Raw genomic sequence first — 16,351 nt, forward strand, 5'->3', positions numbered from 1 at the left:
CCTTACTGAAGTCAAGAAGAGCTGAGCTTATATCCAGTCTCAGATACTTACTAGCTTTGTCACCCTGGGCAAGTCATTTAACTTCTGTCTGCCTCAGTTTCCTCAGTGGAAATGGGGAAAATAACAGCACCAACCTCCCAAGGTTGTTGTGGGATCAAAAGAGATATTTGTAAAGCCCTTTAAAATGATACCTGGCACATAATAGGCACTATACAAATGCTTAATCCTTCTCTTCTTCCCTTTCATGATGCCCTATGGAAGAGAAGCTCAATCATCTAGCTTTTTTCTTCAAAAGTTATTTGGGTTGAAAAAAAAAATTTTAGCTCTTAATTTCTCCCTGTCTAGCATCCTACCAACTCATCTTTGAAAGCATCGTTCTCCTTAAATCTTCATTTCTGGGAGTATTCAGAAGTTCAAAATCACCCCAAGGGATAAGAAACAATCATGTTTTCTAACCTGGAGGAAGGTGCTTCCTGAGATTTGCTGCTGCCAGCCCGATCTCTCCTCACTGGGGCAGGCTCCAGTGTTGGCAAGCCTGTGGCTGAGGTGGTGGTTGTCCAAGTGGATGAAACCCGTCTTAGTAATCCTGGTGGCAAACTCCTTCTCAGACGCTAAGAGGAGGGTTATAATTGTTACTGAACGTTCTTTTACTTCAAAAATGTACCGTATCATAGGGACAAGAGATAGGGCTTTTATTAAAAGTGCGCATAGTTGGAGGCATTGGTTGAATACTCACAAGCCTAAAAAAATAAGGGTACTCCAACGGATATGAAAAACAACTTTCTGATAAAAATGCATGAGGAAACATACAAGTTACAATATGAGATATAAGAGAAGTTAGGGGCTCAGAAAACAAAGTCCAAATACATATGGATTCACAGAGTAGCCTCCACAATTTCTGAGATGATAATGCAAAGCCAGATGAGTCCATGAATATCACTTAAGCCTGCATATGATCCATACTAGGACACTTAAGCAAATGTTTACTCAAAGGAACACAAAGTTTAGGGAATGGTTTACGTAACTCTCAATATCTAGTAAGGAGTCATGGATGGCAGGTGTTCAATGAATGCTTGATTTGCTCTGAATTCCTTTATTTGGACATAAAGGCCAGCAGGGTGGAGTAGCAATGACCTTTGAACACTTCCATATGCCCCTTTAAAAGTTTTGAATATTCATTTAAAAATCAGTAGGATGAGAAAGAATCTAACTGAAACTTGTGTTATAGTAGTACATCTGTCACTTATACATTTTTTGAAATGGTTTAACTAAATTCATGCTTAAATTCCAGTGGATCATTGTTTCCTTTAGGAATAAATAGTATTGGTTCAGTAGTGCAACGAGTACAGTGCTGGGCCTGAAGTCTAGAAATCTTGGGCTTAAATCTAGGATACTTACTATGTGTGTGTACCTGGACAGGTAATTTAACCTTTCACTGTCTCAGTATCCTCAACTGTAATATGTGGATAATATCACTTACCTCCCAGGGCTGCTGTGAGGCTCAAATGAGAGAATATTTATATAGAGCTTAGCACAGGGCCTGGCATGTAGCAGGCACTTAATAAATGTGTTCAACCTTCTTTCCTTTCTCCTTCCCTCCCTTCCTCTTTTCCTTCTTTCTTTCTTCTCTTTCCTATTTCTTTCCCTGCTTTCTTCATTTCCTCCCTCTCTCCCTCCCTATTTTCCTTCTTTTTTTTCTTCCTTCCTTCCTTCCACCACATACAATCTGGCCTCAGGTTCATTGCACAGTATTTCCTATCAAACCATCTATGATCCCAGACAAACTAGTCTTTTCTCTGTCTTTCACACTACATATTCCATCTCTCAACTCTATCCCTTTCTACTGGTAGTCCCTCATACCTGGAATGTACTTCCTCCTCACCTCTGGCTCAGAGAATTCTTTTCCTTCAACATTCTGGTCAAGACTTTTCTTATCCCTCTATTTGCTAGTACCTTCTCCCTTAAACTACCCTGTTGTTAACTGTTTTATTTAGTTATGTTTATTTTTATTCAGTAGCTACTTATATATGTACTTCTTATCTTTCCCATTTGAATATAAACTTCTTGAGAATAGGATTGTTTCATTCACTGCATTTGGACCTTCTGCACCAAGAACAGTGCTGACACAAAATAGGTGCTTAATACTGAGTTCATGTGTTTTATGGGACCCTCAATGTGACACTTGATCTTTATATCCATCCATGCCTACCCCCAAAGAGAAGCAGATGATACTAGAAGGATGCTATAAAAATGTCAGATTGCTAAAGAGTGGTTAGGAATTTAGTTCCAAATCTTAAAAATACTATAATATAGTCCTTCTTAGTGAATGTTAAAAGTTATGGACAACCAACTCATGGAAATTATTTGCTGTCATACTCTAAAAGAAAACCTCTGATTTTTCTGGGCTAGTCTTTCTCTGTCCTAGCTAGCCATTTCCTAGCTGGAGTCTTTCTTCTTGCCTGCTACCTCTCCTTTCACACTACTACTTCTTTGGATTCTCCAATATCTGGAATCTGTCATGCCAGGCTAGAATTCTATAGTTTCCAAGTTGATTAAGTGGCACAGTGGACAAAGAACCAGGCCTGGAGTCAAGAAGACCTCATTTCAAATTTGAACTCAGACACTTGCTAGCTGTGTGACCCTGGGCAAGTCATTTAACCTCTGTTTGTCTCAGTTTCCTCATCTGTAAAATGGAGATAATCATAGTACCTCTGACCCAGAGTTGTGAGGATCAAATGAGATAATAATTGTAAAACACTTAGCATAGTACCTGTTACAGTGTAAGCATTACATAAATGTTAGCTATTAGTATGATTATTGTTATCCCTCTGTCTGTGACTTTAGGTGTAGGAAACCAATTAGACTCACATAAGCAGACTTAACCCTTTTTTTTCCTATGAAATACCTAACTGGTCCTAACCCTAAAATTACCCTTACCTTGTTGTTGCTTGTGCTACCCTTAATCAGTATACTCAAGAATCCCAGCAAAATTTGATGCAATGCAATGCCATGCCATGTTGAGAGCAAACACTCCTAAGACCATCACAAAATCCTTTCTGCCACTACCTGAAATGTCAAGCCTGAAGCCCCCTAGAGACACACCTGGTTATATACTTTCCCAATTCTGCTTTGGAGCTATCAGTTGGAGCCCCACTGTGAAGCAGAGTGTAATGCCCTAGTACCCTTGTTCTCACCGCCTTCTACTCCCTTAGGTATTTCTAAACTAAGTCATGCAGCCTTCTTTTTTAGGCCTTCGCCTAAATTCACCAAATAAAAGAGCTTATCACTTTCACCATTGACTGGCTATCTTTTTTTTCTTTTGTGAAGGACTTATTTGTCCCAGAAATAGACCTTGCCACTTGTCCAGTTTATATCTGACATTGCTTTATCCATGGACATTTGATAATTTTCAATGAAATTCTTATGACTGCCATTCTTTAGTGCACAATATTTTTGATCTGATTTCTGATGCTAGTTAGGTTTGGAAACATGGAGGCACTATGGCATAATTTACCATCATGCAGTCAGTAAGGCCCAAGGGAGTTTAAGTATAAATAAACATGGAGTGTCAACTTGTATTATGTGATTAAAAAAAAAGTCCCAACAAAAATTAAAGAAGACTCTATACTATGTTGTATAGCATAATTACAGAGGAATAGGTCGGGGTCAGTTACATGCCATCAGAATCAGGATCCAGAAGCCCTCTTCCTTCTTCCTGAAACATACCCACCAGACCTCCACTCAAGCCAAATAACACTGATGGGACAATCAAGGCCCAGTACCCCTGTACTCATGTTATCATCTCAGCCTCTCCAATACTATCTGCCCTGCTCACCCAGTGTGGAGGGATAGCCAATGACCAAAACCCGGTAATCCCTGGCTTTTGCCTCCAAACACTAACATGTGGACACTGTGATTTAACTGGAGATTATTATTTATCTACCACTCACTACTGCCAAGGATTAAACACTCTCCAATTCCCTTTCCTATTTGCTTATATCCATTCTGTTCTGTGCTTTTTTTAATTTTTAAAATTTGTTTTGAATTTTTATTTTACTTTATTTTTAATTTATGGAATAAAACAAGCATTTCCATAGTTTAGTATAATAGAAAAGATGATTGCACATGAAACTGCAAATCTGTTATGTACAACTTGCTATTCCTTTAAAATATGTAATAAAGTTATCATGTGTGTTTCTTTTTTTCCTTCCCCCCACCCTAGAGATGGTTTTGAGAAAATAAATCATTTTGACTATTATAAATACCCAAATTAACTTCAAAGGGCATATGAAGGAAGATGCTATCTGCATCCAGAAAAATAACTGATAAATTAGAAGTATAGAGTGATTTTACATATAAATATATATACATATATATTTATATGTAAAATCACTCTATACTTCTATACATTCTATACAAATATATATATTCACATACATACATATAATATATATATATATATGTATGTGTATATTTGCATATAATGGTAGCCATCCCCATTCTTTTCAAGTCTACCCTACTCATGTCCCAATCCAAGTTTGCCTACTGCTTCCACTATCCATCTGGAATCCCTGTTCATAAAGAATAATCTTTCCTTTATTTTAGGCCTCTCCCTGTCCTACTCTTTCCACTAACTGTCACGGAGACCTGGCTCCCCAACAAAACATTGCAACCCTGGTCATATTCTCTAGCACTGGCTAAGCATTGTCTCACTCTCCTTGATATAAAGGTTCAGGAAAGGGAGTAAGGATATTCCTTTCTCACACTTCCACTTCCAGATCTTCCCTTTGCTGCCATCACTCAGCAATAATATTTCACCCTATGCCCTATGGGTGTATAGGTGCCACTATCACTCAGTAATCACCCTCACCATGGTCCTCACATATTACCTGGAATGTGGCAGGCACTAATTTATGCTTGTTAATGGATGGATTTAAGTGTTCGTGAAGTCGTAACCATAAATCTACAAGTATTTCTTGAGCCATTGAGGTCCTGGAGCGAAGTGAGGACATATAAGAAAATACTCTAAGGAGCTTTAATAAGCACATACCTTGGGAATAGCCAGTTTCTCTTTTTCAGAGCTTTCTTCTGAGTCAGAACAGGTGTAATTTTCACTGAAGGAAACCAGAGGACTCACTCTTGGCTTGTGAATTGATTGGAAAGTCAGCTGTGTGCTAAGCAAATTGCTCACAGCCCTCAAGGAGGTACACACATTTGGTGGCAAAGAAGGATCTGCCAGGAGGTCTGTAATAAGGCCATGTGCTTCTCCCATCACAGCAATATCAACAGTAATACTTGTACCTGAGGACTGAAAAATAAACAAACAAACAAAAAATCTTAGTAAGACTATGCTTAACATCATAATCACACTTTATTGAATTTAATATTTTCACCTAAAAGTTATCAAAGCTGTGACTTTACAGAAGCAAAAGTACATATATAGGTTATCTATTAAAAAAGGAAAGAAAAAATAAAATTACACATTCTCAGGGTATGCCAAATTTATGATAATCTGCCAAATTGCCTTTTAACCTCAGACTCATTTGCTTATGTGCCATTAACAACTAGGAAACATAAAAATGGCACAAAAAATTTCCCATACCTTGTCAGCAAAGAATGAGAATCAAAAAGATATGAGGAAGGGGAACTTTTTACTCCCAAATGGAGAGGAAGCTTGACAACAGTAAATATAAAATAAATTCCAAAGGAAAAAAAATGGATACTTCATATAATATAATCATCCAAATAATGCATGACTGAATTTTATTCAGATATTTAGGGTACAGATGGACCCTAATACACATAAATTATTCTATAAAGGCAAAAGCTACAAAGAAATGCTAAGCCATTTTAGATGTTAATTTTGAATACAGTCTACACTAAATTTTGTAAAAATTGGGCATGGCTTTTTTTCTTCACTAGAGACAGACCCAAGTGTGCTCCCTTTCATGATGTAAAAAAAGGAGTTGGTATTAATTTTTAGATGTACTGATATTTAGACTTCCATTGTAAACTTACAATTTAAATATTGAACCAAAATGAAGCTCCTTTTTTATTTTCTGGCCATACAACTACTACTGCTATACACACAACTGCATTTTGCATTTCATTTTGATTACTCTGGATTTCAAAAAGTGTTAAGTATTTGTAACTAGATTTAATATTACTCCTTTTAGAAACAGTTACCATTGTGTGCTTCCATAACAATTAGATACACTGCCAGGAAACTGGCCAAGAAAGCCCTGTTTTCTTTCTGTGCTCATTCTGTTAATTTGAAACAGTAATTTTGTTTATTCCTAGCTACTTTTTTTCTTCCCAAATTAGAAAAACAAAGGATCAGAAAAACTGAAGACAACTTGTATGAAATTTTGAAAATTTAAGCTAAACATATTTTAGTTGACATAAATACCTCAAAAATTTTAATTATTAAAATAATTTTATTCTGATGCTTTTTATTGCTGCAATATATAAAGGTGTACATATAACTATGTTATATATGTATGTACGTGTATATATATATAGCACCTATACATACACACACACATATATATGTGTGTGTGTGTATATATATATATATATATATATATATATAATGTAGGTGAACACTAGTAGCAAATAAATTATTCTATAAAGGTAAAAGCCACATTAGGTACCTATGCCTATTATTATTAAAGGAAATCGTGTGTGTGTGTGCGTAGGACACGTATACACATACATATAATGTTGATGTAGGTATTTATCCCCTAAATTTTCCCAGGAAGTTAACCAATGCTAATGAAATAGAAAGAGTACTGGATTGGAGTTTAGAGGTCTTTGCACAAATCCTGGCTCTGTAACTTATCCCATGGAAAAGTCACTTAAACATAAAATGTCAAAACTGATTATCTCAAAGTTTCCTGTCAACTCTTAATCCTATGACCCTAAATCTACCAAAAAATTCCCTTTCAGTTCAACATTAGAATTATAAATTCACAACAGAAGTTTCCAAAATAAATCTTAAAAATAAATACCAAGTAAAAATACAACTCATGGGCCACTGTTAGCAGTGTATAATATTTCAGAAAGTATAGTCTACATATCTCCAAAGGGTTTCTTTCTGTTGATATTTTGAAACTGTAGCCTTCAGATGAAGACAAAAGCAAGAGTCAAATCAGAAAAAGTTTGTTATTCAAGTTAGGAATCACTGAAAAGATCAAAGCTGAAATGTTTTTACTGAGCAAAAAAAATTAAAACAAAAACAAAAACCATATTATTTAATATTTAATGCCTTTTTGTAGTCAGGACTTTTTTTCCCCATTGTATAATGTTTAACTATACAATTTCCTTAAAATCAAAACTTACATCACATTAGGGAAGAGCTTCACCACAACTTTCAGATCCAAACTAAGCCAAAAACATCAATGAGTTATGAAATCTGAGGCCCAACAACTCTAGGCTTTTTGCCAAGTATAAGATTTATCATAATTTAAATGCCCGAGGGCTGGAAGATGGTTTTAGCTACTGTCTATAACCAACATTCAAAATGGTAATGTGGCTCAGAAGAACAAAAAAAAAAGAGAGAAGAAAAAGGAAAGAAAAGAAAAAACAGTGACAATATGTGATTTTTAAAAAATCTAGTAGTTTCAAGTAACCTAGAAAAGAATTAATTACTGGACTTAATAGTATTTTTTCTTAAACCCTTAGATTTTGGTATTTTTTTTCCACAAAAGAACAAAATAGACTTAATTCAGTATATGTGAATATATATGGGGGGCATACAGGTACATATATACATGTGTGCATTTCACGTATATTAATATTTATATATATCATTTGTATGAATATATTCATGTATATACACAGAGTTGTATACAAAATAAAATTAATTTTATTTACTTGTCATAAAATTGACACAAGAGATATTATGATTTAAGGCTACAATTCTTGAAATGTGTATCATGATTCCAACTGAGATATTTTGACATGCAATTTTGGATATTATGGTATTACAGATAAAGGAAAATTTATAATTATGCTGTTTAACATAAATTTACTTCATCAGTATATGGTAAGTTAATTTTATATTCACAAAATAAACAAAACTTGCCTATTGCACAAACAAGCTAACCTCCAAACAGGGTAGATCTTGAAGTTGCAAAGAATCCAAGAAAATGGCTGCTCTTATTGAAGTAAAACTGAATGCCTGGGAGGGTTCTTGACACTCCTGCAGTGTGGCCAACTGAAATGTTCAGTGTGCTATGATTCCTCATGACCAAAGAGATTGGGGTGTGTGAGCAAAAACAGATTGAGCACTGCTAGTGTAGGGGATAGAGTGTGTCCTGAAGTTCAGGACATGCCAATCCCAAGCTCCAGTTCTGCCACATGCTAGCTGGCTTGTTCTTGGCAAAGGGTGCAGAACTGACTGATGCCTATTTGTATTACTCAAATAAGTCCTCACTAGGTAATCCCTACCTTGATGAAGTCATAGATTCAGAAAAAAGTTATGTAATTAAAATTTTAGTTATATTACATATGTCAGATAAAATTTTCATTTAATTAAGGAAACTTTGGATGATAGCTTGAAGTATTCAATAAGTCAGGGCTACAGGAAGGCAAAATTTGAAAATGGAAGCTAACTTCTAAATAATGAACCTACCCTCGAAGTCTATTAAAGTACATTTTGTAAGAAGTAGGACTATCCTAAACAAAATACCAGAATTGTCTTTTTATGGTTTACAGGATCAAACACTCTCTATAAAAAGGTAATATGACCATGCACTATAAACATTACAGGCTCTTCAGATAATAGAAACATTTATGTTTTACTTTTAAGAGAATGTAAATATGATTTCCTAGATACTATTTAAGGAGACAACCAAATACAAATTGCCACCTTAAAATAGAAAATCTGGAATTCAAATCTGAATGAGTATGTAGGAAAATAAAGTTTTATGCCAAATAAGAAATAGGTGAGGAGCATTATGATGCAGTGAAAAGAATGCTCCAGTCAGAAGACCTCATCTGGTATCCTGGTTCAGCTACTTATTTCTTGTGTGACCTTAAATGAATCACTTCCCCTCTGATCCTCAGTTTCCTCAACTGAAATAGAGTAAATGTTGAAGTCACAAAGAACCCAAGAAAATGGCTGCTCTTACTGAAGTAAAACTGAACACCCTCAATAAAAGTAACTGAAATTTATGTGATATTTCAAAATTTATAAGACATTGTGTGCATATTATCTCACTTGAATAACACAACATCCCTGCGATGAAGGAACTGCAATTATTAGTATCTCTGTTTTATAGATGAGATAATTGAAGCTCAAACAGGTTAAATGACTTGCCCGTGGTCATAAAGCTAGAAAGTGTCAAAAGTGGGATATGAACCCAGGGCTTCCAGACTCTAAGTTCAGCCCTCTCTCCACCATGATATATAGCTTCTATTTTAATAGTAATACCTCACATTTGTTTGATATTTTAACAGTTTAGAATATACTTTAATATCTCATTTAATCTCTACCACAGTTCTATAATAGCAGTAAGTAGAATAAGTTGTATTATTTTCATTTTGCAGCTAAGGAAACAGCCCTCTAGAGTAAAAAAATCCCAAATTAAATCCCTCTTTCATATGACAGCCTTTCAAATTCTTGGAACAGCTATAATGTGCCCTCTTCACCCCTTCTACCTATCCCCAGTTTTCTCTTCTACATGCTAAACACTCCTAGTCCTTTTAAGTGATTATTGTATCACATAGATTTAAAACGGCATGGCCCTTCACGATCCTGGTTGATCACGTCTGGACAATCTCCAGCATATCAATGTAATTCTTAAACCTTCATGAACAAAATATGCTACGCTAGATCAGGTTTGATGAGGGCTGAGTACAGTACAATTATCACCTTCCTGTTTCTGGAAGCTATGATGCTCTTAAAGGAGCTTTTTCAGTTACCATATCACATTCCTCACTCATATTCGATGTGTCATCCACTAAAATCCCTAGATTTTGTTTTTGTCAGAATGCCTGCTATCTATAGGGAAACTGGGCATGGAGTTAGGTGGCACAGCGTATAAAGTGTCAGGCCTGAAGTCAGAAAGACTCCTCTTTGTGAATTCAAATCTGGCCTCAGACATTTACTAGCTCTGCAACCCTGGGCAAGTCATTTAACCCTCAGTTTCCTAATTCATAAAATTAGCTGGAGAAGGAAACAGCAAACCACTCCAGCATATTTAACCAAGAAAACCCCAAATGGGGTCACAAAGAATTGGACATGTCTGAAATGACTGTATAACAACAATGGGTTTGGAATTAGTTAGACCTGGGTTCAACTTTTATCTCAGTCATTTACTAGCTCTGTGACAATTCTTTCCTTTAATAATACATTCTAAAATTCTCCAATAATCAGAGTCAAGATGATTGGCCTAAAATTTGCAAATTGTATTATCCTTTCCTTCCCCCTTTTGATATTCCATTTGCCATTTTCTCTTCTCTAACTCTTCCTTCTTGCTCTCTGTGATCTTATATAATATAATTCTTGACAGTATCCAAAAGCAAATACATCCACCAATTCTTTCTACATCATTGGGGCTAATTCAGAGGATCATAGAGTTAGAGTTGGGAAGGACATTAGAGGTATTGTTCAAACTCCTCATTGTAGAGATTAGAAAACAGAGGCCCAGGGTGATTACATGAATTTTTCAAGGCCATAAAGGTAATAGGTGACAGAGACAGGATTTTAACCTAGACCCTCTGACTCCAGAGCCTGAATCCTTTCTACTATATTGTATAGTGTCTTCTAGGTTAAGTCACTTAGGTCAAGTGACTTGAATCCCTAACTAAGTACCGCAGCTAAGTATTTCAGCTAAGTATCTCCCTATTTACATTGGAAACCAACCCCCTGGTAGTCAGTTTTGTCTACCTTTTCCAGTCCAAAGATCATTATTTTTAGCAGAAAAAAGAAAATCAAAATAAGAGTTGAGCAGCTTTGCCTTCTCCATTGACAATTATTGTTGCCCCATCTCCTCCACAAAGTGGTTCTATCCTTTCTTTGATCCTTCTGTATTCCTTAAGAGAAGTTTAATTTTGTTGTTGTTGTTGTTATCCTTAGATTTCCTGGGAGACTCAGTGCTATTGAAGGACCAAAGACACATTTTTGATTTATTCTCAGCTCCTACCCTTGTCTCATTTATTTATATAAATTGTAAAAATTAAAGCTGCTTCATGAGGTCCCTATGCATCTATATCCATCCTATTAAGCAACCTCAATTTTCTTTTGCACTGAATTTTTTTTTGTCTTTGGAATTTTTTTCTCTAAAACTCCCCATTTCTTTTTGACTGATTTTTCTTTATAATTTTAGTCCATATGATTAAACCTATCCTTTCTATGAACCCTTTGAAATCTAGCCTTTTAAAATATAATATGCTATAGATTCCAGACTTTCCTTTTAAGTTAAACTATACACCTTACAAAAAATTTCCCAATATTTCTACTCCACTAACTTTATTAGTGAGAATTATATCCATCACAGAATTTACTCTTTTCGGTTTCTCCGCCATTTTAAAAATGATACAATCATGAAAGCAACTCAAGAAATGTTTAACTGCTTTACTTTTGGCAGACAGAATTCCAGCAGATGACTAGATAACTGAAGTCTGTCACTATTCTATTCTAACTCTGTGCTAGGCTTGTAGTCTAGTTCCTCAATTCCTCATCTCTTTCCTTTTCTTCTTCCAGTGGTCTATAGAATACTCTTCCAACAATATTCCTGCTATTTCTGCCATGGTTAATCTTCAACCAAATATAACTCATGTTCCTGAATGTTAGGAACTGATATATGTGTTTTTTCAAATACACATGAATACATGTATGTAAGTATACACTTATATATGTATGTGTGTACACGTGTGTATACATATTTGGATATATACACATGTATGTATATATATATGGGGCAATTAGGTGGTGTGCCTGGAATCAGGAGAACCTGAGTACAAATTTTGCCTAGACAATTAGTTGTATGATCCTGGGCAAGTCATTTAACCTTGTTTGCCTCAGTTCCTCATCTTTAAAATGTACTGAAGAAGGAAATGGCAAACCACTACAGTATCTCTGCCAGGAAAATCCCAAGTAGGGTCACAGAGAATTGGACATGAATGAAATGACTCAACAACAACAACAAATGTAAGTATATAAGAAATCACATGAGCAAATCATTTTATTATGTAATGTTCTCTATACTACCACTCCCCCTAAAGCCACCCACCCCTCCTTGATTATCTTTTTGTTGTTGTTATTAAATATTTCTCCCTTTCAGAAAAATATGCCAGTATAAAATACACACATCTCATCATATCAATTATCAGTGATATCTAGGAGGTCAAATTCATTGTTGCATTTTACATTCTAATAGTTCTTGCTCATTACATATCCCTTGACATTGGGAACTAGACGTATAAGCCATATGTTTCCTTTCTCATATTTCAAAAGGTTTGGACATACAGGTGCCTCTATTGTTCCTCCATAGTAGATATTCTCTCTGATAACTACCTTGATGCATATGAGAAGGAAAGACTGTTACCCTACCCCAACCCCACATCCCTTTTCAATGTAAAGCCATGTTTAATTAGATTTCTTAGACTCAAGAAAAATATTTTCTTATTAGGCCTGGTTTGGTGTACTCCATGACTGGCCAAGAGTCCATTTTTCCTGCAAGTTAAGTCACATTCTAGAAATCCTAATCTCATTTTCAAACACCAACTCTTCTTGACAAAACTGTTTACCTCCTAAATCTGCTTTTCCCTTGCCTTCAGTGGGAAGCAGTGATGTGAAAACACCACTGATGATCTTAAGATCTGTTTCTTGGCCAATGCTGCATAATCTTTAGCAATGTTTTCCTTCTGGCAGTATAATGTGTACCCAAATGAATCATTAAAATTGGGTAGTAGTCATCCAGTTTGACAATTCTTAGGAAGCTCTATAATCTTGGATATTTGTTTGGGGAAAACTGTACTTCCTCAATTCAGTCAGCAATGAGTCAATAATCACCACTACTCTTATCTTCTTTTCAAGCATGATTCCTTACTGAACAATCTTTCACCTCAAAGTACATATGTATGCACATTAAGAAATAATATATATGAAGTCCTTTGCAAACCTTAAAAGCACTAAATAAATATGAATTGTCATCATTAGTAGAGTATAAGAAACTACTTCCTTTTCAGAATGTACAGCTTCTTTCCCTTTGGGAAAAGCCTCATCTATGAGTCTTTGCTTCAAGAGTACTCAGTGTTCTTTCTTCTTTCCTTCATCTCAAGTATAACACTGTTCCATGCTTTAATCTCAGCAATGTTCATGACTTCCTTCAGCCTCATTTGATTTTCTTTTGCTTTTACAGTAAAGCCCATTTCCACCACCAGCCCCCCGTTTCTCTCTCTCTCTCTCTCTCTCTCTCTCTTTCTCCTTTAATGATGTGCTTTTTACATAAAAAAAACTCTGAAGTGAATTATTAACTGAGAAAAAGTTATGAACCTTGTTTAGTCACTGGTATGGTTACATTTTAGAAGTACTCTTGAATTTAGTTGGAATGAAAACAATTTCTATTAACAACAGATGGCAGTATTCTTCTTTTCTAAAGAATCATGACTGAATGAACATGCTTTCCTTCAACTGGGTTATGTTCATCCATGTTGTGTGCAGGATTACCTTCTGCTTATGCTCAAGTGAAATGAACAGAGATAATAAGTTAAAAAGGAAGCATGGTACATAAGACATAGTAAAAGCAATCCTTAGAGGAAAACTTATTTGAAAACTTATGTTAGTAAAATGGAAAAAAGAGGATCAGTGACCTGATCATCCATTTATTTTTAAAAATCAGAAAGTTAACAAATTAATGACCCCTAAATATACAAAAAAATCATTGAAAATACAGGAAAATAGAAAAAATTTGAAGAGACTTTGTAAGTGGTAAGCAAAAGTAAAAGGTTTCTCTTAAAACTAACAACTTTTAAAGTAACTAATATGATCAAGAGGAAACAAAATGAAAAATTAAAAGAGGAATCATAATAAGAAATGAATATAAACAAGCATATATGATTATATTCTAGCAAAACTGAACATTCAAGAAATATATTTATAAAAAAAAATTAGAGAAAAAAAGCACTTTACCAAAATGTAATGTGATAAATTTGGTTCTGATACCCAAAACAGAGAGAAAGAAGAAAGAGAAATAAAAAGCAATCTCACTATGAAAAATTGATATACAACTTCAAATAAATTCCTTCCAGGGACAATGCAATATTTCCAGAAAATAATTCACAATATCCTAGTTGCATTAATACTAGGGATGAGAAGATGCTTAAAAAGTAGGCATAATTGATCATGCACATATAAAAAACCACTTTTGAAAAAGTACTAATTTATGTTTTTAAAAACCCATCTGCATCAACTATTTTTCGCTATTATAAAAAAGAAGCTTCTTTAATATGACCAAAAGCACAGAGCTAAAGTTTCTTGTAATAGAGAAATGCTGGAAGCTTTTCTCATAACAAAAGTAAATAACAGAATAAGAGAAGTAAAACAAGAATACTCTTTGTCCCCATTATTATTTGGCATAGTTCTAGAGATACTAACAATAGTTATAAGCCAAGAGAACAAAATAAAAGGTATAAATATCTGCAAAGAGAAAACAAAATTATCCTTATTTGTAGAAGATATAATTGTGTACTTAGAAAACCCCATGATATCAACAAAACTGATTTCATTCCAGGTAACTTGAAAATGCATAAAACACTTGCAAGTTACTATAATACACACTCTTTATATAAAGATAACTGCGAAACACTTTATGAAAATAAAGGAAGACAAGTACTTGGAGAGCTAATAATGGCTGAATCACATTAATAAAAAATGTTTCTTCAATGGATTGCAATGACTTAGTCCTATACCAATCACATTACGAAAGAAATGCTTTTTAGAATAGACAAAGCAATCACAAATTCATTCGAAAGAACAAAAAGTCCAGAATTTCAATGGAAATATTAATTTAAAAAAGGGATGAAAAGGACATAAGATTATCAAGCCTCCAAAAACACTAGAAGGCAGCCATTATCAAAATTATTTTGTGCTAGTCAAAAATAACAAAAGCATCACTGGAGATCTGTGGAACATACTAGACAAATGGGAATCAGAAACAATCTATAATACAGACCCAGTATTTGCAATATCCAAGAATATGTATCCTGAGAAAAGCACTATTTAGAGAGAATTTTCCCACTGTTGGAAAAAGTGGAAAATAGTTTGGCACAAATGAGACTAATATATAACATGTGACACAAGAAACCCAAAATGGATAAGCAACCTGAATATAAAGAGTCATACCTTTAAAAACAATAGAAAAGAACAAAATCGGGTACCTTTCACAACCCTGGCTAGGGGAAAAATACTTGACAAAAACAAGGGATAATTATAAAAGATACAATAGATAATCTGACTTAAACTTTTTTTTAAAAATTTTTTACACATAAATAAAATAATTGTGCTTAAGATAAGAAGAAGAATGATTTATTAGGGGAAAATTTGCACCAAGTATCACTGACAAGAGTCAGAGTTCCAAGCTATATAAGGAAGTGACATGAATATATAAAACCAAGAGCCAATCCCAGTAGATATATAGTGAGCATAACAATGTGAATGAAAAGATAACTAAAAGGAAACAGAACAAGTGACTAGAAAAAAAATGATTAGGTAGAACAAGTACTGAAACAGAAGGACAAAGAACTCAAGGCAGAGAGGAAGAGGGGTACTAGGGAATAATGTGTTTTTTTTTTCAAATAGTTTTTATTGGGTCCTTTTCCTTATTTTTTTTTCTTGCTACAAGTGAGCATTCACTCTGGAGGATGTGGGGAGGATGAGTATTTCTAGAAATGTTGTGATATAAAAACTAAAAAGAATCATCTAAGCTAGATATTAATATAACTAGATAGATTTAGAACTGGTTGAAGTGATAGGCTCAAAAAATAGTCATTAACAGTTCTATTAATGCCAAAAGTTATTTTCTTTAAGCACAGATCTGACTATGTTACTTTCCTATTCAATAAACTCTAGTGGTTCTCTATTGCCCTTAGGATAAAAGATAAACAGCTCTGTTTGGTGTTTAAAGCCTTTTCAATCTTTCTTTCCAGCCTCACTATGTAATACACACCCCACCTTCTTGTACTCCACAATCCAATCTCTTTATCACAAGACATTCCACATCCTGCTTCTATGATTTTGACTAGCCTTCCCTCATTCCTAGCAAGCTTTCCTCCTCGCTTCTGCCTTGAAGATACAACACAAGCACTGTTCACTACATTAGGCCTTTCCTGACCCCAATGACTA

General features: G+C 34.6%; 1 protein-coding gene across 1 annotated transcript in view; it reads right to left on the minus strand.

Moving 5' to 3' along the window:
• The window catches only part of PDE3A (phosphodiesterase 3A), a 373,613-nt gene that overhangs the window by 107,496 nt on the left and 249,766 nt on the right, over positions 1-16,351 (minus strand). Inside the window, exons 3-4 of the mRNA XM_027838672.1 lie at positions 5,051-5,308; positions 457-611 (exon numbers count right to left, since the gene is read on the minus strand). Of these exons, the coding sequence (XP_027694473.1) occupies positions 457-611; positions 5,051-5,308 (413 nt within the window). The remainder of the gene's footprint in view (positions 1-456; positions 612-5,050; positions 5,309-16,351) is intronic.

Source organism: Vombatus ursinus, unplaced genomic scaffold, assembly GCF_900497805.2.
Source record: "Vombatus ursinus unplaced genomic scaffold, bare-nosed wombat genome assembly UNPS02014830.1, whole genome shotgun sequence".
In the NCBI taxonomy this organism is placed as follows: Eukaryota; Metazoa; Chordata; class Mammalia; order Diprotodontia; family Vombatidae; genus Vombatus; species Vombatus ursinus.